The sequence below is a fragment of the Anas acuta genome, chromosome 3 (assembly GCF_963932015.1).
Source record: "Anas acuta chromosome 3, bAnaAcu1.1, whole genome shotgun sequence".
Taxonomy (NCBI): domain Eukaryota; kingdom Metazoa; phylum Chordata; class Aves; order Anseriformes; family Anatidae; genus Anas; species Anas acuta.
In genome coordinates, this window is record NC_088981.1 from 83751439 (window position 1) to 83763759 (window position 12321).

A 12321-nucleotide genomic window follows, 5' to 3' on the forward strand; every position below is an offset into this window, starting at 1 on the left:
GCATGAATTTGGTAGTGTACCATTACTTTTCCTGGACAAGTTAGCACATTTAAAAAAATCACTCACCTGCAGACACATTCCACATTGAGATGAAAAATAGTAAAAACAGATATTGCATTAAGGTGGAGCAATGGAATTTTAACAACAAAGCAACAAAATCTCTCCTCCCTTCTCAAGAAAAAAAAAATGTAGTTTTCATTTCCCTTTTAGAAAGGATAATCAGTATTTGGGACCGCTTTACATGAAGCCAACTCTACTGAAAAGCAGCTAATGGCACAGGTTAAAGGAGGTCTCAGTCAAACCAAATGCACAAGTGGGTCTGGCTGTCCAAGATTTATTTTGTTGAAAATACAATTGCATTCAAATAACTTCTTTGGGTTTTCCCAAAACAATAACAAAACCAAGAGACAACATGTGCATAATATGTTTTATTGAATAAAATCCCACTTCTAATATTTACACAATTAAGTTTTAACCTAGTGAAATATTGCAATGTCTAATATTCATAGAACATCTGGAGTTATCTTTAAATACATCTGACACCACTTATTATAGCAATCACCTGTCCATCACTGATTTCTTAATTAATGAAGATTTGAACTTACTGAAAATTAACCTAGATAAATATTAAGAACAGTTGAGTTCAGAAAAAAATAGTTTGCTATGTGAATTCCAAAACTGAAAGTTCTTAGTGTCAAGAGTTATGAAGAAGACTTCAGTATTTTCCCGTTCTTCTTCTTGTCTCTGCAGAAGAAGATAAAAGAAATTACAGATCTTAAGGCTGAACATAATAGCCACAATTTAAACAACCAACACTCTCCAAACATGGTAATCTTACTTTTAAAATTTATTATGTCCTCCCTGGTATATTTAAAATTAAAAAATAAAAACAAAACAAACAAACAAAAAAGATGTTTTGCTCCAGTGTGGCTAACTATGCAGATGTGAGGTGAACACCATCCTTGTCCACTTAATTCAAGATAAAAATAGTAAGCTAATTTAACAAGATGTTTACTTCTTATGTATTAAAATTGCTATTAAAAGTTAAAGCTGCCAAAGTAGATAGAAATTAAAAATGCTGCAACTGATGTCTAGTGTCATGACAATACTAATTACTACCATTTATACAAAAACCTTATGATGAATTATCTTCCATTGTGCTCTAGTATGTTAAGCAGAGTCATGTGTTGTTTGTTAAAGCTCTAAGAGATATTCTATCCATCTGCTATTACAGTCATGAGTGGTCTTGTAGTCAACTGTAGTCAATACCTTTCCTATTTTTTTGTTGTTGTTTAAAAAAACAATATTAAATATTCCTGATCTTGCATGGATTCTTAGGAAGGTTTGGATGCAAGACTAAAATCCCTAAGTATAGTCTTGCAACAGCTATCTTAACACATAGCACTAGTAAGACTGTTATCTTTTATTTGGATTGCTCCCTAGCTGTGAGTAAGATATGATTTACTGGCCATTTTCATGCTTTTTGCCATCCAGCAGGAAAACATTATAAATCAGGAATGCTGTGTTCTATTCAAGCCTCTGGAGGTTGTTTATTCTATGGGTTGCAGATGGTGCAGCATGAAAGGCAGGCTGCCTAGCCTGCAACATTCAGGATTCTGAGTTGAAAAAAAATGGTAGTTAGTCTCAGGTTAAAAAGAAATGATCTTCCATAGTCTCTCATTTTATTCATCAAACAGGGAGGAGTGATATTTTTCCTGTGCCTCAAAGTTAATATTTATGAGGCACTGCCTAAAACAAGAACAGTAACTGCCTGCAAAGAACAGCTACTAACCTAAGTATCTAACAGGTCCCTTCCTGATTCCCAGGACAACTTACTGGCAGAGAAAGGGCAAGCCTTGCTGTCATTTGCAAGCCTCTCCCAACTGCAGCACTGGTTCTGAGTAAAATATATTGGATGTTGACAATATAGGCTCCCCAGAGATGTAGTCACAGCACCAAGCCTGTCAGACTTTCAGAAGCATTTGGACTGTGCACTTTGTCATATGGTCTGAATTTTGGGGTAAACCTGTGTGGTGCCAGGAGTTGAACTCGATGATCTTTATGGATCCCTTCCAACTCGGGATATTCTGTGATTCTATGATTGACAACACCTCAAATACATGCTTGAAAATAAAAATAAATTCAAATCTATCCTTTTCATTCCCTAACATCACTTAACCTTTAAGCACCATGCTTAAACTTTCCATAAAAAATAGTTCCACAATGAAGTTAACAGTGTGGTAACGTGATAATTTTAGAAGCTGAATTTGTAACAGCAATGTTGTCTCTACACACACCTCACACACACACAAACTCATAGGCAGGTGAACTGTTAACAGCTTAAAAATTAATAATTTGACAATAAACAAGAATATGCAGATGTGGTCAAAAAAGCTGCAAAGGTAACAGAAAACCACTCGGCTATTTGCTACAGACACCCTTTAATATATTTGTGTACCATGAGAGTGTATCTTATAACATCGTTGGTTACCTTCTTTCTGTTTCTTCTTTTTCTCTCTCTCTTTTTTTTTCTTCCTCCTCAAATGAGCACAGACACCATTCCAGCTATCCAGGAAATGTGTATCCATCTTAATCTCACTGATTTTTTTCTCTTTATCTTTTCTTCCAACTACAAAGAGTTGTCTGGAACACAGCTGCCTACCTGGAAGCTATTTCTCTTATAACTAACATAGCTATAAATTTTAATAACTAAGAAGCTGCTGAAAGATACAGATTTTGCTCTTGCCTGTCATTGGCAAGCTCTACAGTACACACTGTCAAACTGTCTTTGAGCAGGAAAATGATCTGTACTGTCAACCTCAAGATAAGCAACTGTGTGTGTGAGAGACATTGTCAGCACAAGCTGAATAAAACCAAGTATACGTTAAGATAATAAGGCTATGTTCAAAAATGACTGACTGTAGCATCCAGCTTGAGACCCTGCATTAGCCCCAGTCACAGCGTAGTGAGTGAATTCTCTATCACTTCAAATGAAACTTCAGTATCAAACTAAAGAGATGTCAGACCATCTGAGAAAGGACGATCCGATATATGTCACAGATGTATTTGACAGCTTGTTTATCACTTGCTTTTTTTCCCCCTACATCCTGCCTGAAAGCAATGGATGAAGCAAGTTCTAGCAAAATGCCAATTAAGAGGAAACAGAAAACAGCCAGACATGCCACCACATTGCATTCACAGGAATGACTTGAAACATAAGCAAAGCAACAATTTTTCCAGCTTTGCCATTTCTGTAACTCAAAAGCCAGCCCTGTATCTCTCTCCACCACAGGGAACTACTAACTCCTCTTTCTCTCCAGCAGTAGAACATGAAGGGGCCCAACTTCTCCAACATGCAGAAGAATTATGGTCATCTTCAAGTCCACACAAACTGTAGCACCACTTCTGAGAAGAGATGCCCATCTTCCTGTATATGACGTGATTTGGAAAACACATTAACCTCATCAGTCCAGACTGATATCAAGTAACCTCACTAATGAACGTTACACTGAGTACAAGAAGCAGCAAATGCTCAAGTAATGCTTCCATTCCTCAAAGACATAAAGGTACCACCCTACATGCAAACTCTGAGGAGCAGATGGTGGAATGGAGATCAACTGAAATGCTGTGTTGGACAAACACGTAAGACCAAGTACATAGCAGAGCACACAAACAAATAATGCAGGTGACATTTCCAAGTTTTAGTCAATATTACCTTCACAGGAAGGTTTAGGATAAACTTCAAGTGTAGAAATTGGACTTTGTGCAAATTCACTGCAATCACAGTTCTTTCTTCTCATACATCCCTCACGTTAGCATCCAATGTAGGGGGTTAAATTAAGTCTCTGAACCACCCATTTTTCCTTGGTTTGTCTGCCTCTGTTTAGATAGCACTAAGAATATTTGGTCTTTTGGGTTTGCTTTGGAATGGAAAAGATTAGAGGCTAACTAGCATGGCCCAGTAACTTGCCTGAAAGAGTACTGACATCTCATTCTCTTTAGGACAGCTTCACTGACTGCAGTGCAGAGGTGCAAAATGAAAAAAGAAAATAACTCTCTAATATGTTCAACTCAGAAAAAAGGCAGGGGGAATTGTTGTGAAAAAGACAGCATTTACCTCTACAAAAGAGTTTACAACATTCTTCAGTTTTAAGCCTGAAATGCTGCAGCTTGTCAATAATGTGTGATTTTGGAGAAATATTCTAAGTGAAATGACATTATTTTTTTGGAGATGCTGTCTCATTGGTAGCTTTCCCATGTCACAAACAGGAACTCAACTTTCAGCTACCATAGGAAACAAAGATAGTGAAATGCAAAAAGTCATCCCGAAACGAAATATGTGTACAAATGAGATTAACATTAAGGTATTGACCATCTTCTCTGCCGGGTTCTAATTTAATTCACAGCTTTACGTATAGATAGAGTGGACACAAGAGGGCGCCCCTAATATAGGGCCTACCTTGGACCGCGGTCTTCAGTGTCAACAGCTACAAATCCCCTTTACATATCACAAGATCTCCTTACTCCAGAAGCAAACTGGCCAGTTGGTTTTTCGTGTGTTTTTGGTTTTGTTTCTCTTTTGGGTTTAGAAGTACAAGACCCATTGAGTCTCAATGTCAAAAACTATGCTACTTGATCTGTTTAATTAAAGGAAGTTCATTAGACAATGGATATATTTCCTGATTATTAAACTTGGGTCATTAAACACAAACTTTTATGAGAACAACACCCAATACTTTCTGAAGTCATGGTTGGCCAATGCACAGCTGAATACTTCTTAGTATGATATTAGAATGAAATCAAAGACTAAGACAATACAGACTGTGATTAATGAACACGTAATATAAATAAATTACTTCACAGACTAGATGCCTGGAGGGCTCCGCAAACAGAAATATCTGTATGTGATCAGATTACCTAAAAGTTATACAGAAGAATGTTTTTTAGATTAAATATTAAATATAAGCCTTATAACCATATTTGAATAGAACTGCAAAACATTGTAAATGCTTCACACATCTTCAGTGCTCTGTGTATCCTTGTAATGCAGTGCATATATTCAGTGTAGATCAAGACTTACTAGTACCTCACAGGATTACAAGACAACCCTGAAGAATGAAAAATCATACAGTTTAACAATATGCTTTGCCTACGAAATAACTGTCTTTAAATATACCTGATCTTACTTTTCAGGATGTAAGACATTTAATTTTCTGATTGATTAAGGAAGGTAATTCATTTCAAACGCTGACTTCCATGGCACTACTAAAAAATATTTAGACACTTTTCAGACTGAAGGCCCAAAGTCACGTCCCCCTCTACTCTGCCCTCATGAGGCCCCACTTGGAGCCCTGCATCCAGGTCTGGGGCCCCCCCAGCATAACAAGGATGTGGACCTGTTAGAGCAGGTCCAGAGTAGGGCCACGAGGATGATGAGGGCTGGAGCACCTCTCCTATGAAGACAGGCTGAGAGAGCTGGGGACTTTCAGTCTGGAGAAGAGAAAGGTCCAAGGACCTTTCACTGTGGCCTCTCAGACCTTAAACAGGGCTTATAATAAAAGATGGAGAGCAACTTTTTACATGAGCAGATAGTGGTAGGACAAGGGGAAATGGTTTTAAACTAAAAGAGGGGAGATTTAGATTAGATGGTAGGAGGAAATTCATCCCTCAGAAGTTGAGGCACTGGCACAGGCTGCCCAGAGAAGCTGTGGATGCCCCATCCCTGGAGGTGTTCAAGGCCAGGCTGGATGGGAGCCCTGGACAACCTCGTCTGGTGGGAGGTGTCCCTGCCCGTGGCAGGGGGGTTGGAACTAGATGATCTGTAAGGTCCCTTCCAACCCAAACTATTCTGTCATTATATCTGTGATACTTGTTAAAGAAAAACAAAGGAGCAGTACCTTATCCCCAGACCTTGCAATCACCCTGTTGGAACATTTTACAGGCAAACTGTCAATGTAAGACATCATTCATTTCTCACCTGTATTACTGATCAGTAGTTAATCATTTTTCGAAGAGCATCATAGCATTTCCATTTGTCTGGGATGTAGAAAGGCTCGAAGATGTGAGGGAAAGGAGTGTCATAGCCACAGACTCTTGAAATAGGAGCCTCCAAATTCAGAAAGCATTCCTCCTATTAACAGAAATATAGAATAAATGTTAGTGAGGCCATTATTTGCAGGAGTCTTGCATCACAAATTGAGGTCAAATGAACTTTGCCAGACTGACAGTCCTGGAAACTGAAACCTTCTATTTATATCACAGCATAAGTATTCCAGACCAGAACATTACTTCCTTTTGCCCACAGGTCCATATTAAAATAACAATTTTCTATTAATGTTATTTTCATTTTCTACATGTGTGCCGCATTAAACTGTAGGCAGGTTATATTTAGTACATCTGCTATACATCCAGAAAAATGCTGCCAAGAAAAAAATATTTTAGGAACAAAGGAATAAAGAGTTTCTTTCCTGTGCCACTTTTAAACAAACAGAAGAATTACGTAACCTAAGAGTGCACGTTATTTGTTGGATACACAAGTATCATATTTAAACTTCTTTGAACCCTTAGGTAATTAAGGCTCTGTCTGAGAAGTGCTAAGCAGTCGTGGAAATTATGAATTTGAACTTGAATGTATTTCCACATCTCCAACCCTTGAGTCAAATCTATGCTCTACACAAATAAACACAACTTGTGTTCTGTTCAGAAATCAGATTTGGCAATTGGGAGAGTTTCTTTACTCAGCCTACTAAGGCACAAACTTTGCATCACATTAATCTGAAAATAACCTGTGGAAATACGTGTGAAGTGTTACCAGCTTTAATAACCAAACATACAGGGGGGTCTCAAATAGAAGAGCGAAGACATGGACCATGACAACTGGCAAAACGTGGACGCAGTAATACTTCCGTGAGATCAAATCAATGTCAATGCTGATTATCATCTCATTTTCCCTCACATCTTTAACATATGTGTCTACTTTCCAGAGCAGACAAATGAAGAGACAAAACACGCCTTTTCCCGGACTCTCCCTTACAGATCACAGCAACTGAGACATCCTGGCCAACTTCCTCTGTATTTGGCTCAACAAAATAGAAGGTAAAGTATCATCTACCAGTCCTTTTCTACCAGGTACACAAAGAAAACAGTCAAACAGTTATGCTTTTCAGCAGCAAAGTGCTAAGTACGTTCTCAAACTGATGAACTGTTTTGAATGAATGTTGCCTTGCAATCAATGGCAGCCTAACTCTTAACATACTATTCTTTCTGTACATCGTGATACATGGCAGCACAGAAGGCACCCATAACACATCATGAATGGTTTTTCTCCGGCTACCATTTCTGTGCAGTGTGAATAGACGTATTTATTTGAAGTTGATGGAAGCAAAATATTCAGGAGATTGCATACAGCATTGTCACATTTAATAGCAAACTAACCCACCTAGAAAGCTTCAGAGTCTGAATGTGTCTGAGGTAAAGATACATGCAACCAGTAACAAGATTTTTTGAGATCCATTTTCAGGCTCATCCTTGCTTTTACTTGTAAAGTGAAAGATCCATGTTAGTACAAAATACTGGGAAGAAGAGTATATTAAATCCTTTACCTGTCCATGAGTCCTATCATAATGTACCACCCCAACCTGCTGGCAAGGGTATTTTTGATAGTAATCAGCCTTTACTTCCCATGCTGTGACTGACAAATAATACAAAGCAATAGCTTTGGGAAAATCCATAAAAATTTGCCAACCCAGACCATCCACGAGACTACACCAAACCACACAGGTGTATTCTAGACCCACATCTTCCCAGTTCCACACCCAACTGTTAGACTTTCACTGGATCACTACACAGGACAGATCTTTGTTTAATGTCACAACCAGCTCTGCGGTAATGGCCCATCCCAAATAAAGTACAGAAAGTTCACTACAGTGCACTGAAAATATTCACTGCAATATTCCCCATACATTGGGCATCCATGCAGAGACCAGCCCTGTACCTTCAGTAGCCCAACCAGTCAACAGAAATACTGTCTGCAACTGGCGAGGTGCTATCCTCCCCTGAATCAACCCCCAGGCTTGGCTGTAAGTATTAATCTCATCTTGCAAAGCCAAGTCACGTAAAATATTTGCAAGTATTTCTTTTTATGGAAGTTATCTGTATTTTATTTAATACAGAATAACAATGAAGTCATAAGACTTTTCAGAACTCCACTTCTTGTTCTTTTTCTTTATGAAGAACCCATAACTGCTGTTACAAACAATTTCATGTGGTTTTAAAGCTCAGCAATCCCTTTCAGTTTGAATATATACAAAAGTTTTGAAACTTTTACAGCTGCCAGAGCTATGTGGATTGCCTTGCCTCCACAAAGTCAGAGAGAGTAGCTGAGATGAGCAGACTGATGTATTGTCAGATACCATCAAAAACAAAAATAAAGGTGGAAGAAATCTGCAAGTCTGTCTGAGCTATTGTCTGTGTGTTGACATGTATGCACAATTCTCTTGCATTGTTTTTCTGGAGGTAATAGTGTGTGTTTGTAGAAGTTCGTCTAAGGGATTCCACTGTACGAGTTAAGTATTTCAGAGGCAGAAAAAAACAGGCCCAAACCCCCAGCCAAACCTATAAAGGAATGAACTTGCACCTCACCTGACAGATGTCAACACATTTTCAAGAAGCTTCACACCCAAGTGACTTTGATTATAACAGCATCACACAAAGAATGTCACATTGTAATAAAGTAATTTTCCTCGAAAAGTAATTTCCCTAAAAGATTGGTAAAATTTGCATTAACAATATCCTGAATAAACTGCTTACAGTTTTCAGAGTACCATCAGTCTTAAAATGTATTTTTTCCTTACCTTGCATACCTAATGTCATAACGTAAATCCTATAGACATATTTCACAGAGGATTGTTAGATTATTGATGCATATATATTATGAATGCAGTGTCTGAGTCAGATGATGTGTTGGTTATGGAGCTTCCTGGAATAAATCCCACAAAGGCAATGATGAGAAACAGAAATGCTGCAGACCTAGCAAAAGGAAAATGATTCAATTGACATTACTTGATCTACAGATTTACTGACAATATTTGCAAGAATATTGGTAAGAGCAAATTGCAAAGAAATGCTTCTAAATTTTTGCTTGCTTGTTTTTAAGACTGTAAACAAATTTGTAATCCAGAAGGTGGAGCATAAAGTTATTAGAAGAAGGTACCTGAAAACAATCAAGAAAATGCAGATTACAGCACTCTTACTTCACAATGTTGAAGTATTGTAAAGAGGCAAGAGTCTTGATCTTGCTAGGAGTTTGGAAAATACTTGACTTCAGCATCATGGTTCTCATTCAAAATATAATGAGGTTAATGTTTTTACAATTTTCAATGCGCTTATTGTAGGATAGCTGGATTTACATACAGAATCACAGATCTTCCTGCCATATGCTAAGTATTTGGTCCCCCACACACCCAAAAAAGTCACAAATCCACACATTTTGCATTTGAACAGTCACAGAAAACAGGCTTAGGAAAATTTCATCATAAGCTGACTTAGAGGGAGAAAGTATTATTTTTTTTTTTCTCCAAAACATATAGGCTAGTTTGATAGAAGATGCTACTTCTTTATCAGCAGTGCTTTAGATACATTTAGATAGGCAACAAGTCTTCTCTAGAACTGGGGCCTTTGATTATTTTGGTCTATAATTAGGTTTGGTGCCAGTTTTGCTTGAAATATAACTAACACAATTTATCAGGTCATGGGGTCAGTTCTAATCTCTGGAACAATATATTCAGTCGAGTCCTTTAAATTTAAAGCAAAGGAAACTTTTTCACGTAGTTACAGATTATGAAACTGGGAGCTTGATGGCATTCATTTAACAACTGCAATCTAAGCAAATGAGATGATGCTCTTCATTAGATGGCATTATACTCAGAAGAATCATAGTGTTAGCAAAAGCTGGATGCTAATACAAAAAATAGTCTGTGGACATATTTCTAACTCATCTTCCCTTTGATCAGCCCATCAAAACGCCTTTTTTATATGGACTCTTGTTCACAGCTGCTGTTGAAAGTTAAACTGCATGAGAAACAACAGGTCACCTGATGAAGAATATGATACTGCCTCATCTGCTGTACAGATTGTCGTGCCAGATTTTTTGCACCTGTGCAACCACACTGTAGAGAAATATAACTGAGTATATTAAATATAAAACATCCAGCTCTTTTTAGGGAGTAATTAGAAGACATACATTATACAAGCCTTCCAGTACAAGTACGCTGTAGTGTTTAAAAGAATGATAGAAGATCAAAATTTTATATTTAAAACAGATTTACTCAATACCACTTGGGCATACAAGAGCTGGTACTGCCTGGAGTGTTCTTGCCCTGTAAAGGAATGCAAGCTTAAAGGCTTCAATAAGGCTCTACTTATTCAAGAAAGACTATTAAAAATCTTAAAGGGAAATGTTTTTGAAGTAAAGTAGATATGGGGTTTCTGATTCAGTGTAAAATGCTTTAAAGTTCAATTTTTAAAAGGAGTATGAAAAAGTCATACTCATTAAGTAGAGCATCTATTAGATTCCAAAATTCAACAGAATTATTACAACTGAAATATTTTTTGTTAGAGAAAAATTCTTAGAAGGGAACATATATGGTTATTAACAAGGATTAAAAGTAGGATTTATATATATATATATTATTTCTACTACTCTGTAGAATATGCTCTACACTGGAAAAACTTTTGTTAAAAAATCAATTATTTCTGTAACATGTTATGTTCCAGGAGTCTCTCCCATGCTATTCTTATTTTGCAACACTGCAGATACTCAGCAAAGATGAAGAGAGCTTAAACATCATCATATGACTATAGAGCCGCTATATGACAACACTGATTTTACAACTCCTTTTTTCACTACAGGTGTTCAGTTTCTGTAAGACAACAAACAAACAAAAAAATAATCAATTTTAAAGACTAACATGAATAGACCAAGCTGGATGGAGCTTTAATATTTCTTTTGGTGTTACAGCTGTTATAAAAAAAAATAAGACTCAACATAAGATTAAAGTCAATTATATAAGACAAACTGTAGGAAAATTCTGAGGCAAGATTACTTATTTTTCTGCAGACAATAACTGCAAAATTTAGACCCAAGAACTCAGCAAAAGTTTAATTCAATTGTGAATTTTTTGTCAACAAGAATTTTGAATTTTGCCATCTGTAGAATATTAAATGATTTATCTTTTTAGGTATTTATTGAAATAATATTTCAGAAGGAAAATTCTACAAATTTTCAGCTGTATATTATCTACTACTGTAAGAATGAAACAAATCCTACTCTAGGCTAGTAATTAGCAAGATGAGCTCATTTATTTAGTTATTTACATTGAAACCTAGATAAAGATTTTCAAAGAGGCAGTTGATAAAAGCCAGTTCTATAAAAGGCGGATTTCATGCAACAACATCAATGCTAAGTACAGATTAAGTCTTTCTTCGGCTTCTGCTTATGAAAATACACTAATTTGAACAGTTTACTTTCAAGATCAGAAAAGTTCCCCAGCTTTCATATGTCTCAATTATAGCACCAGTACTTTCCCTGACAGCTACAAGCACCAGATTCTGAAGGTTGTTAAACAGTATATGCTTTGACAACATGTGTGTGTTACATACTTCTGAACAGTCACTTCTATGAGCTGCGTAAGTGCTATACACCCGTGAGACATTTTGAAGTGAAGATATGTTTGTTTTGGTTAGGTTTTTAGAGAGCATTTTTTTCCAATGGCTTAGTCATATTTGACTTAAAATAACTATATAAACCTCCTCCTGTTAGTTGCAATAGTAATACTTTTTTTTTTCCTCAAAGAACTCTGCAGTTATATTTTTTATTGCTTAATTCTATCAAAAAGCTTTTTGCTTTTTATGAGATCATGCTAAAACAATTATTTTTTAACTTAGCATGGCTTGTAATGTTTATTTCTTACCAGTTCTTTGAATTTACATAATTAATATCCCATCAAATACAAATAAATAGTTTGCTGCTAAAATTATGTATTTCATTATTTCCAAATAGATAACATTTTTACTCTGAAGTAGATCAACAATTAAAACAGAAAGAAGCACCGGTGTGTGCATGTGTTTCATATAACTCATTGGCTTGTTACCATAAAAAAAAAAAAAAAAAAAAAACAACTAATGGTAAATATTGCCTCTGTGGAACTGAATCACATAAAACAATATTTATAGATGAAGTCCAATATAAAAGATAAAGTATTATAATATCAAATGAACAAGTTTATTTCCAACTAATTCATATCCCTCTTACATCCATCATGC

The 12321-nt window shown here is 36.4% G+C and overlaps 1 protein-coding gene across 1 annotated transcript in view; it reads right to left on the reverse strand.

The window, feature by feature from the left end:
* Positions 1-413: 413 nt before the first annotated feature.
* The window catches only part of BCKDHB (branched chain keto acid dehydrogenase E1 subunit beta), a 123132-nt gene continuing 111224 nt past the window's right edge, over positions 414-12321 (reverse strand). Inside the window, exons 10-11 of the mRNA XM_068678105.1 lie at positions 5978-6130; positions 414-744 (exon numbers count right to left, since the gene is read on the reverse strand). Of these exons, the coding sequence (XP_068534206.1) occupies positions 5990-6130 (141 nt within the window). The 3' untranslated portion in view covers positions 414-744; positions 5978-5989. The remainder of the gene's footprint in view (positions 745-5977; positions 6131-12321) is intronic.